We start from the raw sequence: 16,047 nt of genomic DNA, 5'->3' as shown, positions 1-16,047 counted from the left end.
AATAGGCCAGCATTTGTGACCAATCGTAGCCGGTACGATTGGTCACAAATGGCAGCTCCGATTAGATTCGCTATTTCAAGTGTGAACTTACCAAGACAGACGCAAATAGATGTTATGTTACACAGCTCTGCAACAAGTATAGGACAATGATAGACGTAGCAGCCTTAACATTAACTTGGAAACTCAAAGAGAAACAGCGAATCAACAGTGAAGAAAATCTAGCAAGCAGGAGAACGTTTTAAATCTAATTATCGGAGTCGGCGCTGTTGTGTGTGAAAGATAAGTTAGATGCCAAGACCCGCCTTTCGTTGCTTCTGATTTGTTTATTGCGTGATGCCTTCGGGCTCAAGGACTCCGTATACAGATAGAGCGTTCTGATTGGTCAGGCCGATCTGCAGCCTGGCGCAGTCTTGGCCTCAACGGTGCGACCCTAGACCATCCCGCTAGGCAAAAATATTTTTGGCCGCTAGGGTGCGTCTAGATTTCTAGGCTAGCAGACATGGCTTATCAAAGGTAGGCAAATCAGGGCAGCAGGTGTTGGGGCATTTCAATCCTAATTTGTAACGACCCGGTGACGTAGTGTTGGACGAGAAGTACAGGACTTCGTCAGCATTCCAATAGCATTTTGGACCAACATGCCATGGCATGTTTCAACCTGTAGTATGCGCGGAGAGCAATATCTCCAATAAAAAATCAGACGAAATGTTACTTTTGTCGAGAAACACGATTTTTGTCAATATTAACCCTGGTAATAGTACAGTTCACCACTTATTATTATTTTCAATCAATCAACAGCTCAAAAAACATATTTTAGGGTGCAGTGACTCTTTAATGAGAAGTAAGTAAAATGTATTTGTATAGCACATTTAAAACCAAAGTGCTTCACAATCAGCATATGGAAAAAATAAATTAAAAACAATATACAAAAAAATAAATAGGGGGACAAAAGGACAAAGACAAAGAACAGAGACAGATACAGATACAGATACAGCTACAATACAAGGAGAAAGATACCCTGGAACACATGCAAGGTCAGCAGCTATCAAATGCAATACGGAAAAAATGTGTTTTAAGCGCTGATTTAAAACCAGTCACAGAAGCTATGGTTTTTAGCCCATTGGGCAAGCTGTTCCATAGCCTTGGAGCAAACACACTAAAAGCACGGTCTCCTTTCTGTGTCAGACGTGATCGTGGTGTACTAAGCAGAGACTGTGAGGCAGACCTTAAAGGTTGGGTACGGAATTCGCAAAACGGCCGGCAGATTTTGAATACATACAACCTCAAGTCCCGCCCTCCATGGGCGCACATTCATGCACCAACGAAAATTATGCGGGAGAGCGAGCCAGGCTAAATGAAATGCCAGCCTGGCGTCTATGAGCTCTAGTCTCCATACAATCGCCCACATCAACTTCCCCAATTACATTCTTCACCTCCAAAGGGTTGTAGGTAATAGTTCCACAAATCAGACAAGGTAGATGATTTTATAGCCTACATTATGGTAAAAGCACCTTATCTACCAGCCCTTTCGTTCGGAAATTCTAAAACAACGATGCATTTTAATAGCCTACACCAAAATAACATTTGATATACCTTACATCTTTCAGTAGCCATATGTGTGTATATTTGAACAGAATCTGGTTTGGTTCTTACCAGGGCGTTTATCTTCTGAAATATCCGAGTTTAGTGCTGGCCCGTTGGTTCGCCTATTCCACTGTAGCTCCAGCGGTTAAGTTTCGATTTCTTGTTTACAACACTCTTCGAGTCACGGTAAAATGTAATTTTTGCTACATATAGCTTATTTATTGCGTGGGTGATTGAGTTTCCGTAGGTATCCGCTGCCTTAGTATGTATAGAAATGAAGTGACACATACAACTTGAGGGGAACATTATGGGACGTGTAGCAGGCCTAGTTAGTTTCGTTTCAGCACTGACTCGTGGTCAACAGCTTTCGTGCTATGTGCACGAACGGGTCGCGCGTGCGGGGGGGAGGGGGAGGAGGAAGAGGAAGACCGTTAGATTGACAAATGAGCTGTGAAATGATGGTATGGGGTTTAGAATACTATTGGCTGGAGTTTTTCGAGCCCTGCCCGTTCCGCAGATGATTGACGTGTTTAATTTCCATTTCAGTGCTTCCAACTCAGTGGCTATAAGTGGGTTAGGAATAGGATTTCAAGTGATTTTGCAAAAATGACCAAAAAAGCTAATTCCATACCCTACCTTTAAGGATCGCTTTGGAGTGTATGGAGATAACATGTCCACAACATACACAGGTGCTAAACCATTTAAAGCTTTAAAAACAGTCAGTGCTACTTTGTACTGAATTAAGCTCATTTTCCAGCTCCCCTCGACCAAAATAATTGATATTTCTCCTGTTCTTCCAGCCGTTTTGTCAGTCTGGCGATACAACTTTTAGCTCCAGCCTAGCACAGATCATTGAATCAGTTTAGACCATTAGCATCTCTCCTACTAGCATCACACTTAAAAGATTTCTGGTAATTTTCCCATTTAAAACTTGTCTCTTTTCAAGTTGAAACTGAAAGTGCAAGAGTGATGATATTACTACGCCGAGTCGAAGTGCTCCCAAGTGATATTCCGCCACACAACGTAGTTATCCCTCTTACCCGCTTAGAAATGCACCACGTTTTATTTTGTCTCACCATACTTGGTTGTGTGACTACTAATAGTTTTTTAATGTCTAAATTCATCTTTGTTTGGATCCTAATGAATGAACTGGGCTAGCTAAGTGCTATCAAAGTAGTGCCGCGTGCCGGAGCCAGTGAGTGCACGCATTGAAACATGAGAGGTTATCTATCAACTCGTCTTAGTTAACGGAATAACGCAGTTTAATATGAAAAAACGGTGAAGTGTTCCTTTAAACCTGGAAGGTACAAGTAGGTTATTTAACTTGGAGTCATCATTTTGATTATTAGAGGAATAATTCACTGCATGGTTCTGGCTCATATATAATCTGCTGATGCAGGATAAAGATTTCCAGCCCATCAGCATCTTTTCACATTAAAACACAGAACACAGGTTCAAAAAGTAAAGTACTGTATATGGGGGGAAATGTCACATTAGTCCCTGAATAAAAATGTATCAGGAAATAATTAATTATAAACGACAGGAAGAGGAGTGTGTAAATAGAACCACACAAGGCCCTGGGTTCCCATGATTCTTTTCTTTTCTCCTGGCTGTAATCATGAGTGGCAGAGGGCCTTCCATGTACCCACTGCAGAGAAGATGAGCAATGTCAAGTAGATATACGACAAGAATGCAGAATGAGAGAGAACAGAGGGGAAGGAAGATGCCGTTGAGAAGTGACTAGATAAACGAAGGAATCCAGACAGTAGGCTACCAGACCTGCAAACAACATAGTTTGCCATCCTGTGGAACTAATACGCAAAAACCGAGACATCTATGAATGATCTGCATGACACCAACACCTCGGCAACACTGGCATTCAGTGAAAACAAGTAGGCTACTGTATATCAAATGGCAAACTCAGTGAGGCCTTTGAATTACAATGCGTGAATAGATAATGCAGTGCGGACTCACAGGAGATTTATGAGATAGGCTACACAGGGGCACCATGGTCAGTTTGGATAATACAGTAAATGGCCAGGCAGATGACGGGGAATGACACAGAGGCCACAGAAATATGTGGAAGATGAACTGCTTTAGGTGTTTTAGGAAAAGTCTGTATCTTCGGTAGATACTTTGGTTCTCCAGATTTGATCTTCCTGCTGATACTCTCAGGACAGGTTTGTTCCAACCAACACTCATTGTTACAGATAAGCTGTATTATTTGGCCAAAAGCTTTCTTTTTAGCTAGGCTATAGGCTAGCTATGGACTAACTTGTGTAAACCACTTCCAATTAATTATGCTAAGCTAATAAATACTGTAGGCTAACTTGTGTTGTCTAATTGCCCCAAAACTTGACATGTTCCTTTAATAACTATTTTACAGGAAATCGTTTTTTCAGGTTGTTAAGGGCATGAATCAATTTTGTAAACTGAAACAATTACAAGTTAGGCTACATTGATTTTAAAGGTGATTTTTAATAGGACGAATCACACATGCTCTGCAGCCCTAGCCTAGCCATAAAGACCTTTATTGACAGTGATCAGGCTAGCTTGTGTGTTAAACTCACTAGCATGGTGGCTAACAACCTGCAAATGCTCCTTCTGTTTTCTCTGTGCCGAGTGTACCTTGATGATTGGCTAATCCATGGCAATGATTCAGAGCGTGCTCTGCACCACCTGGACTTAGCTATCATGAGAATAGCCCGAGCCGGCCTGAGACAATTGCTGAGGCAATGAGTCATCACATTCTGTGGGCATCATGGGAGCGCAGAGGGGGTCTTGGTCAGCCTGGGCTGCAGGCTAAGCCTGAGGAGGAACCTACAGTAATCGAGTGCAGAGCCATCCTACCAGATTCCCACATGACCTGGACTGCAGAGCAGCAGAAAGAGCCGTAATAACCTGGGAGGATGTGACTGTCACTGGACTCACTGGAAGGGGCCTGTGGGCGATGAGTGATGGGCTCTACGTGCTGGGATGCTGAAGAAGCACTAGGTGGAGTGATGGATCCATCTACAGTAGATGGCTGGATGGATTACAGTAACAATTAATTATAGCCTACTACAAGTCTGTCTATCCCATAGGTGGGGCCACTCATTTACTCCCCTAAATTATTGCAAAAAATATACTTCCGAACAACTTTTGCCGTTTCTTTATATACTGTATATATTTGAGAAACTGCGATTAAACGCCCGTGACCCGGACTAACTCCTCTCCACCCACAGAGTGATGGACTTGTCCAATCACACCTTCACCACCCAGCTCGCCCTATGTGTGGAACAAGACCAGAGAGACTGGAACCCTGCAGCTTCCAATGGTTCTCTTGACATGCTGCAGTCAGTGCTATCCAGAACTCCATAGAGTGCAATGCTAATAATAAGCCCAGCGACTGGCTCATGGCTTTGCCTGCCAGTAGGCCATCCAAACTGAAATCCGTCGGAGGAGGGCACATGACGACCGCCGTGCAGGGCAGGCAACTGGTTTGGGTTAACGGCCCCAGATGGCAGAAGGGACGGTTGGCCAAGCTGAACTGTGCGCGCAATAGACCCGGCATGTGTGGTGGACAGAGAAATTACCTACCTGATGGAGGCCAGCAGGTCGATGACGATGTGTGGTTCTTCGCCTGGATTGACTGACTCCCTACCAAGGAGCTCATAGACCCCTTTGGCCATGGATGTTGCTACAGTAGTATGTTCCCCTTTGTTGAGAAACCCTGAGCTCGGAGTGGGGAAGCGTCACTGAACAGTGTTTTACGACACTCATTCATTTTGGTCAGGGCTGAGAAGATGGAATCTGAGTTTACCATTTATTTACTGTAAGTTTGTTTTTGTTAGTGGGAGACTTACTGCTTCCCTACTCTGTGAGAGAATAGGAAATAAACCTACACATTACACCTCGAACCTCGAACCTCCACCCTGCACCTCCTCAAAATTCAAAGGTGTTGGAGTATTTTGCATTGACACATCAATACTTTTACAGAGTGTTGCGTAGTTGTAAGTGCAAGATAACAAAAGTTTGCTTTGTGTGAGGGACTGAAGAGTTGACAACAGAAAGGCTAAAAAGGATCACTTTACAGACCAATACAGAGGCAGTGAAAACATTTCTAGTCTTCATTCATTTCTTTCTTTCTTTCTTAAAAAAAAGAAAAGAAAGAGGGTCTTGATTTATGTCCATTCGTGCAAATATGCTAAAAAGCATGGCTGATCTGGAGCTCCATCCCTCAAATGAATGTATCCCTAATACTTTTAGGCACATTATTCATCTTCCTCAGCCTTGATCCCGATGGCCATATAATCTCCTCAGGAATTTTACGTGTCTGTGTGTGTGTGTGTGTGTGTGTGTGTGTGTGTGTGTGTGTGTGTATGTGTGCGCGCGCGCGCGTGTGTGTATTTGTCTGAGCATGTGTGTGTCTGTGTGTGTCTAAGTGTGAGAGTGTGCCTGGTTGTGTGTGTGTGTGTGTGTGTGTGTGTGTGTGTGTGTGTGTTTAGAGGGGGGGTGGCAGCAGTAAGAAAGAATACTATGTCTGGGCTCTTACTACCCTTCGGTGCTGTGCCATACCTGCATTCTGGAGAAATGGGTTTCAGGTTGATGGACTCCACAGATGAGCAGCCGAATGCTCTGAAACCCAGCTAAGCCTTTTTTTTCTCGCAGGGGACACTGAGCGTACGTTTCTTTGGTTCTTAGCCTTCATGACAATAGACTGTATCTAGCGAGCACAGTCTGTACTATTCCAGAGCTGCTGAGAGTCACTGGAGGCATATTGACAACTTTACGTGAACTGTTAAGTTTGGGTCAGGGTCAGGGTCATGGGTTATAAGAGACTCTCAGTCAACTCTAAAACACTATACTGTTAAGTGTGACAGTTAATGATATAACTACACTGTAACAACAACTCTGCATTGAGAAATATGCTTTTACATTAGCAAGCTTTCTTCCTAATAGAATTGTAAGATTTATTCAATTGTTTGTCTGTTTAAAATCTTTCAACTGAATAATTTCTGTATACTAAACTACAACTCAAATTCCCTTTCACTACAGCAAACCAAAGTGACAAGCATATACAAAGAAAGTGATTATAAATACGTCTACGTTTATGTGCTTAAATGTAAAACGTTCTAAACGTGTAATGCACCCCTACTCTCCTGCGTAATTCTACTCCCAAATAGGCCTTCAACGTCTATCAATTAGGCTATTTGCACTGTCTGTAAGATACCACTAGAGGGCAGTTTAAAAACTCTATTCTGCACAGACAGATCGCAACCCAGGCCCCTGATTGCAGTGACACTTAACAAGTGTGAGAGTGGCAATGGGATAGAAGAAGACCAGCTGTTTAATATCACATGGTTGCGAGCTGAGGCCAGAGCTTCAGTTTTGGACAAATTAGTTCTGCTGAAGCTCATCATCAGCCGAAGCTTGAGAGAACTCTCTCTCCCCCACCACACACACACACACACACACACACACCACTCTCTCCATCTGTCTACCGCACCCGCACACTACAACATATAGGCCTGATGACGTCAAAGCACGGTCGTCTTAAAATTTGAGTTGCATTAAAGTAAGTCTAGCAGCTAGTAAGTCTATCGAAAACAGACGACCAGGCTCGATTTGAGAAGTTCACGTGGTGCTAATACGCGTTAGAAACAGACAAGGCTTGTCCAAAATAAGTTATTAATTGTTTCACTCGGTCACAGACATGTCTCATTCACAGTGCTTGTCTGTATGATGCCACAGTTGTCATTATTCTGTGGGCCAGATGGTGTAGTCCCTGAATCTATTTTTAGCTTTGATAGTACAGAATCAAGGACACCCCTAAACTGGATTCTCTTCCGCTACAGCATACAGTGAGCTGCGCAAGTGTGCCCAAAACCTGCACCTGCACTAGACGCCGCACTTGGTTGGATTGGTGGACCTAAACGTGAATTAAGCGTGTATCTGTTAAACTAATTATTTCACTCAGTTAAGATGTTCAGTGATGTTGTTTCTCATATTGGCCACCACGTGGAAAACGTGAGTTTAATCGGCTCTCAGTTATGGACCATCTACAATTATTGAGCTTACGTGTTGGAAACTCTACAATAATATGGGTTACATTCAGTAGGCCTAGTTGTTCTGACCCACAATAAAACCCCGTCATATTACAACTAGATTAAAATAGTCAAATGTAACAGTTACATAATTGTATAATATAAAGTATTTTATTTTGCTCACTTTCACGTGCACGTAGGACGCACCTTAAACTGTAACTATTTCTGCCATTTGGCCACATAGATTGAAATACAATTATTGTTGATTATAGAATTTTCCTTTCCTTTCCTAGCTGCTTTTCATAATTAACAAGGTTTTGTTATTGCATTGCTTACGATACGCTCAGATCACAGAACAGTTAGGCTACCAGAAGGCACTGCAAATCCAAAATTTGGGGCGCCTAGAAAACATGAGGGCATAGCTAGCCCCACTTACCTCTCCGTGCTTCGCATTTTTTGTGTCTCGGCTGAAGGGAGAGGACAGCTGCCTCGACAAGACACGTCACGGTACTTTCAGTTCTGAGTTCATCCATAACACCAAATAAAAATTTAGAATGCGCGGCTGTAATGCATAAAACTAGATAGATAGGCAGACACAAAACAGGCATGTGGCGTTTAATCATTCTAACGTTAGTTATGTTCATGTTTCCTTCAGTTTCGTCTCCTAGATCAAAGATTGCAAGACGATCTCAGTTCATAAAATCTGCATCATTTCCACGGCGGAAGTTTTTGTCACGGTTTCCTGATGAGCCCTTCATTAGACAACGCGAATTCAAGGATTGCCTATCATATTTAGCTTTGCTGTCAATGTCTGGCTGCTCTAACACAACTCTGTGTTGGTTGTGAGTCGATTCTGTTTCAAGAATAACCACGTGGTTTGTTTGACATCGGCTCCTTGCCTCCAAAATGAGTAGTAGTAAGAGAGAGAGAGAGAGAGAGAGAGAGACTAACTTGCAATAACAGCTGAAACGCGAGATGGGAAATGGCGATGTGTTCAGAGAAAAGAGAAGCCTCGAAATAAAAGGAATACGATCAGAATTAAGAAGTATCGTTTTGTAGCCTTCTTTTAATTATTTTCCAAGAATATTTTGGCTTACTGCCTGTCGAGTGAGTACAAAATGGACAGATATTTATTATAGCCTCTCAAGTCGTAGTGTCTTTAAATGTGTTATTATCGATTAAATATAGGCCTATCAGGTGAATTGCCAGAGAAAATAAACGAACGTGGCTAAATGTGAAACCAAGATAAGTTTGTCTGAAATTAAAGTAATGTAGTCTGCTATTTCGTCATGATTCCTTCGCGACGAGAGGCAGAGTTGTGAACCAAACACGTAGCGACACTTATCAATGTCTGTGCTACGGTATGTGTATACGGATCATCAGCAAAATGAAAAAAGTTTCTCCATAACCTTACTCTGGTTTCAGAGAAACTCAAACGGGAAACCTCAAAGCACTGACCGGGCTTTGCCATTGGAATCAGCGGCTGTGGTCGAGGCGGGTGATCTGGAGCGCAGAGACATTATAATCACCAATTACGCACAACGGACAACCGGTACAGCTAGTGCCTAACTTGTGGGATGTACACATTTGAAGTAACACAGTTATTGGAGCTTGCAACAGCGCGATTCACGCTTGTTTTGACACATTTCAGTTAAGAGAAAGAGAGAGCAAGAGGGCGGGAAAGGAAGAGACCTACGTTAATGTGGGGTGATGCCCTCCCCTTGCCAAATGTCTACCCCCGAGATGGTGACACACTCCTTCATAACCCCAATCTCGCAGCTCCACTAGCAGACTAACAGCCATCGGAACTCTTTCAATCCTGCTCACCAAATGACGATTATTTTAACGAAGCAGCCGTTCGACACCGCGCATGACTGAGAATACTGAGCCTATGACGAAAAGTAAAATATAGCAAAGTATCAAATCCGTTTTCAAAATACCTTCTCAAGGCCGCACAGTGTTTGCTTTGAACAGGAGTTCCCCCTTCCCACCAGCGCATCTTGTAAACCCCCCTTGTATATGTGCATGGTCCTGGAACCCGGAGCGCATTCCCAGCCCTTGCTGGTGATGCTATGCCCCGCAATCACAGCGGAGATGAGGGCGGCAGCACAGGGCTCTGGATGAAGACATCTCCAGGCCGTCGAGCTCAGGAATACGGACTGAAAGATGTGGAGTCCGGCCAGAGTGCAATGAACAACGCGGTGCGGACGGGCGACGGTCTGTTGTCGGCAGGAGGTGGCGGTTCTTCGCCGGGGACGACAGGTGCAGGAGGCGCGGAGTGCCAGAGGAGGAAGCAGGGCGCCCGTCTGAGTCTCCTCGGAAAGCCGCTTACATACAGCGCACAGAGCGGCCGTAGGAATGCCCGCTACCGCAAGCTCCAGAACTACCTCTACAACGTCCTGGAGAGACCAAGAGCTTGGGCTTTCGTCTACCATGCTTTTGTGTAAGTACTTTTTCTTAATCCAAAGCATCGCAATTATAGGAATCTTCAGCTTGTTGCTCTTAGTAGGGCAGTGCACCTGTTGCTTCAGCATTGTGTAATCGACTCCTTTTTGTGTTCGCCTTGATCCATCTCGTGTTCCTCCGACTTTTAAAAGCCTTTTAGAATATTAATTCCAAGTATCACACAATGTATTCGGTCTTCTCCATAAAAAAGAATGAAGAGGCTAAGGTGTAGTTATATATATAGTATTTGTGACTTCGAATATATTAATTATTTGTATAAAACCTTGGTAATTGAACGCGATTTTAATTTCCTTTTTTAATTGTTGCTCGAAATGCTTATGTGCAAAAATGAATATGATATAATTACTTCACATTTCATGCAAATACTGTATATCTGATTGCCTTCATTACAATATTGTTGACCGAAGCGCATACAGAATGAAAATCTCCGGCATATTTGTGCGCCATGATCTCTGTTGGGGCGCACTTTTTCTGTTTTATATTCTCCAACACTCCAGTTTACTCATCATCTCCGTGCAGTCTCGCTATTTGAAAACTTGTCGCCTGTTTTTTCCACTCTTGCTAATTACTGCGCAGCGGGATCCTCGACACTTTGCCTGTTTTGGTTTATAATAACACACATCACGCAAGTATAACTTACATTTTGTAAAAACAAACACGAAGTTTCCTCAGGCACATGTAGGGGCCCCAAGTGCTATATCTGGGGCATCAGTCCGGAGCGTAAGCTTTGTGTGAGGGAGGAAGTGTTGCTGTCAGAACGGGTAAGATTGAGGCGCTGCGAAGGGGTTGCAAAGCAGGATGTTGATGTTTTATTTGTTCAGACTGGACGGCCCAGGTCGCTGGGGTTAAGCCGTTACATCTGCACTGACCACAGGCTCCCACACCACTCAAAGGGACACAACTGACGTCCCACTTCCACCCACATGCAAATGGCATCAACAAAAACCACTTGAAAATGTCACGATGCCAAATTGTAGTACTCCAGCAGGACAGACCCGATGGGTTTTATGGCTGCATTTTGCCTTGGTCATTGATAGTTTACCTTTTAGCTTGATGACGAGTTGTCCACATGAGTTGCATGGGTGCTCTTGCGCTTCAAAGACACATGTATTGGTCTGGGAAGCATGATGGCTATAGATGTAACAGTATGGATATGCAGTGGAGAAACACCATTTCCAGCCTTAAATTGTTTTAAACCTGGAAAGAGGACCCTGCCTGCTGATTTGACAAAACACGTCCATTTTGGACTTGGTTCTAGATAGGGACCTCTCTCTGGTCTCCATGGAGGCAGGCTGGGGGTTACCGCGGCCCCAGGAGGTCTGACCTGGAGTCAGCCAGATGTCCTGCGGATGTCACCCCTCTGAATCTGTCCACAAGTCCCCTGGTGCTCTGGGGCAGTCCTCACCAAGCACAGGCAACGTTAGGCTTGGATCACCCACGGAATTCCGGCCATAATACATACAGTGAATCTCTGTGTTGAAGTCAGAAAAGCTCAAATAACCACACATTCTTGTTAAGCTTTAATTGATTTGAAAGCATACCTATTTCATTTCTCCAACCTCTAGACCGTCTCTACAAAATCCCTGCAAAAACGATAATACGCCTGGTAACAGAACTCATTATAAAATGAGTGTCTGTCTGTGTGTGTGTGTGTGTGTGTGTGTGTGCGTGTGTGTGTGCGTGCATGCGTCTGTCTGTCTGTCTGTCTGTCTGTCTGTCTGTGTGTGTCTGTTTGTCTGTATGTGTGTGTGTGTGTGTGTGTGTGTGTGTGTGTGTGTGTGTGTGTGTGCTGTGTGTCTGCTGTGTGTGTGTGTGTGTGTAGACCATTGCATGCTCAGGTGGAGGGGATGGGATCATGTCAGTGCTTCAGAGGAAGCCGCGCTGTGTTAAACTCGCCGCACCGGAAGGACGGTAACAGTAAACAGATGTGGAGTGGACAGGATAAACGGCCTCGCCATGCTGTCACTGTCCCGTCAATGCCCGCGCCTCCCACAGTAAATCTTTATAGTCCCACTTTATTTTATCCCACATAACATTTTGGAAAGCAGTGCTCCCATTGCGTAAGGGCCAATTCATTATGAGTGTGAGTGTGTGTTAGTGTCACTAAGAGAATGATGCCACGTTCATATATTAGGCTTTCATCAATACGGTTCTGGACAGTGTGTGTGTGTGTGTGTGTGTGTGTGTGTGTGTGTGTGTGTGTGTGTGTGTGTATGCGCGTGGTCATGGTTGTGTGTGTGTGTGTGTGTGTGTGTGTGTGTGTGCGCGTGTGTGTGTGTGTGTGTATGTGTGCGCGTTGTGATGTTGATGTGGTAATGTTCATTTTTTTATCCACAGTCCAGAGAAATGAGCTCACATGCATGGACAGCATCCAGGCAGATAGTTTGGAATATTTACCCAAATTAAAAATAAGCAATAAATATGGATGAGATATATTTCGCTGTCATTACTCAAATAAATATTTCTCTTTTACTGGAGGGGATTTGGAAGCAATAGGCATGATCCATATTTTACTTTTTTATGTGATTGTTTTTCCATACTATAAAATGGAATTATTTCTAATGCATACGCATGGGTAAGGTATGGTTTTAAAAGTGTTGGAGGAACTATTTTTAGCCCGTGTGTATGTGTTGGTGTGTGTGTGTGTGTGTGTGTGTGTGTGTGTGTGTGTGTGTGTGTGTGTACTGTATGTGTGTCTGCGTCTGCAGTGTATTATTCTTTGGTCCGATTGACTTTCAATCTGGGCCAGTGGCTCCATTTTAAATTGAATGGATTTTTCAATGGCCATTTCAATAACTCACCAGGGCGCGCTTACACCAGCAAATGTTTTCACAGTGCATCTCAGCCCGCTTATTCATCGGCCCATGCTAGACCGCTGTCCAGCACATTTCTCCCAAGGTTAAAACCCCCAGTCTAAACCCCCCCGGTGCACTTAGATGTGGCCAGCTCTGAACTACCAGGCGCTTAAAGAGCATGAATGAGAGGCAGCAAAGCAAAGTACGCCATGACATATCCAGTGTCTGTTTTCAATGGCTTCGTTTTTTTTTTTCGTCTTTGCTCAGATGTCCGACATTGTGTCTACGCAGGAAGAATTGGGGTTGAGGAATAGTTGCACTGTTGACAGGTTTATTCATGTCTGTATGACAATACTGTGTGTGTGTGTGTGTGTGTGTGTGTGTGTGTGTGTGTGTGTGTGTGTGTGTGTGTGTATTTATGTGTGTGTGTGTGTGTGTGTGTATTTGTGTGTGTGTGTGTGTGTGTGTGTGTGTGTGTGTGTGTATTATGTGTGCATGTGCATAGGCTTTTTGCAGGAAAAATGCGTGTTCTAACCGTAATGTATACCATAGCATACAGTTAAAAAAAAGTATTGAAAGTTACCACTGGAGAGAAAAACTTTTTTCATATTTTTGAAATCCAGAAGTCACTACTGAAGGCTGCCCAAACTCCAGTCACACAAAACATGAGAACTTCCATAAAAATGTTCTGAATTGAGCAAAAAAAATGAAATGGCTCCTCCAGAACGTGAACTCTGAGCTTTTCCAGGGACTGCTGAGGTTTTGTCTAATATACCAGGCCACGGCGTCAGAGTCGAGCGTGCACTTTTTGGAGTCGGGGTCCACCGCAGAAAGTTCTTGAGTGTCCGTCCGTCCGCTGTAATGGACGTAAAAATCCACCCAAGCAAAGTTCACCGAGTTCCTCTCTCTCTCCTGAAACGCTGGCCAGTGCAGAGCTTTCATGGCTGAACGAGCTGAATATCCCCCTCTCAGACCCAAACTGGCTTCATTCACAGCTATTGACGGCAATTTGTCCCGTGCCCTGGGACTGACTCTGTGAAGGATGGTAACTAGATACCCCTGTGCTCTTTTCCGGTGAGTTGTGTTTGACTCCCCTTCTCTCACAGGTGAGGATAAAGCCTGCTTTTGTTCACTGGCAGGTAGTGGAGGTGTACCAGGCGGAGTGGAGGGCTAGCCAAGCCGTCGGGGCTTGGGTGTGGGTGGAGGTGGGGGTGGGGGTGTGGGTGTGGGTGGAGGTGTGGGTGGGGGTGGGGGTAGGGGTGGGTGATGACAGAGTAGCTTCTGTAGGCTCCTATGTGACTTAAAGAGAGTCAGGTCCAGATTTAACCCTGACCAGTTCAGACTGGTGGATAAGTATAGCTGGAATAAAAAGAGATGGTTAAATGTCATGCTAATTTACAGGAGCACATGCTCTCTTTCTCTCTTTCTCACACACACACACACACACACACACACACACACACACACACACGTATGCATATACACACACACATTCTCTATATCCCTCTTTCACAAATATATGTGTTAATACATACTGTACTCTCTCTCTGTCTCTCTCTCTCACACACACATACACACACACACACACACACACACACACACACACACACACACACACACACACACACACACACACACACACACACACACACACACACACACACACACACACAGAGCCTGCCAAATAGTGATACTTTATCACATTAGTGTGGCATAACGATCCTATTTCCTAATTCCCTGTCTTTGGTGTAACTGAATGTGCTGAGCTATCACAACCCGGGTTTCCCTGTCTCGTCCGCGTCAGGTTGCACCACACCTGTTTCTCCCGAACCCACACCTCGTCAAGACACAGCGTCAAGACACAGCCTGTCGAGAGGAAGACTAACTGCTGAAGAATGACACATCAAATCCTTTTTGCGCAGTTGAATGCATTATCCAGTAGGACTGAAGGGCTAGTTTGTTTACACGAATGCATCTGGTAGATCAACACTCTGCGGGATGTACTATAGTGTTTACCCCATCAAGGCTAACACAAATACAGTGGGCAAAAGTGCATGACCGTATGGCAATAATACGTGATTCACTTACGCAGTTAAGTAGTCGGAGTAATTTGTTTTGTTTCTATGTCAGCGGCCTCGATCTTCGCTGCTGCCCCCCCCCCCCCTCTTCCAACTCGGGTCCTTTTGGAGTCATGTGACTCTTTATGCACTTTCTTGCGCCTGCTGTCATAACAGGCCGCGCTCCGCCGGCTGTAAAAAAGACCCAGGCTGTTATTGTCGTCGCTTAAGAGCCGTATGGAAAACCCAAAGCTCTGGCCCTGGATCAGTGGAAATAAAAAAAAAAGAGAGAGAGAGCAGCGTACAAACGGATGGACGCGCTCGAACAGATCACAGATCTGGAGAAAGAGCAAAAAGGGAAAGAAAGAAAGAGAGAGAGAAAGAGCGAGCAGGGGCCATGCATAAACAGGTTGTCAGTGCTCCAGTGGTGCCAGACGTATGAATGGCACAGGGGGCACTGGGGACGGGTGTGAGTCGCGGCGTTGGCACAGGGGCTCTGGGGAGCCGGCATTATCAAAGGGGATGCTGCCGTGACGATGCCCAGGCTCCTGACACCAGACGTATCCCAGGTGCCAGCTGCGCTGACCCGAGGCACCCCTGGCACCTTTCATCCGTGCCAAGCCTGCCAGGCCGATGCCCGGCGGAGGAGAACCAGGGCGGATGTGTGTGTGCCCCCCCCCCCCCCCCCCCTCCCCCTCGTGGGGGCAGGAGGAGGGTTGTTTCGCGCTCTGGCGACGCGCACACTTCTCGCCACCTTGCTCCCCTCTTCCCGTAAACGATCTCAGGAAATAATAATAAAAAGGAACCAGCGCATTATCTTGAGACGTCACAGGCTGGCATGGCGTAAACACAGAACCTGCCTTCAGGAAGTAGAGCATGGAAAATAGATTTGCTTCCGCCGTGGCCATGTCCCCTGGATAGCTCTGGCTGCTGCGGCAACGGCGGCCTGGCGCAGACAAAAGCACCAGCGCAGAATGAGAACGCGTCCTCCCCCTCACACCCGCAGACGCTGAGCCACTGCTGAATGGGAACATGCCACTCGGTGTCCTAAAGCACAGAGCACACGGCAATCCAGCGGTTGATGAGCCATGTTGGGTGTGTGTGCGTGTGCGGGTGTGTGTG

At 45.1% G+C, this 16,047-nt stretch overlaps 1 protein-coding gene across 1 annotated transcript in view; it reads left to right on the top strand.

Annotated features, from left to right (window-relative positions):
- The first annotated feature begins 9,096 nt into the window (after window positions 1-9,096).
- Window positions 9,097-16,047, top strand: part of kcnq5a (potassium voltage-gated channel, KQT-like subfamily, member 5a) — a 146,942-nt gene continuing 139,991 nt past the window's right edge. Inside the window, exon 1 of the mRNA XM_062519922.1 lies at window positions 9,097-10,050. Coding sequence (XP_062375906.1) covers window positions 9,680-10,050 — 371 coding nt within the window. The 5' untranslated portion in view covers window positions 9,097-9,679. The remainder of the gene's footprint in view (window positions 10,051-16,047) is intronic.

The sequence above is a fragment of the Sardina pilchardus genome, chromosome 18 (genome assembly GCF_963854185.1).
Source record: "Sardina pilchardus chromosome 18, fSarPil1.1, whole genome shotgun sequence".
Taxonomy (NCBI): Eukaryota; Metazoa; Chordata; class Actinopteri; order Clupeiformes; family Clupeidae; genus Sardina; species Sardina pilchardus.
The sequence above is the reverse complement of the archived record's forward strand: the minus strand, read 5'-3'. Positions and strand labels throughout refer to the sequence as shown.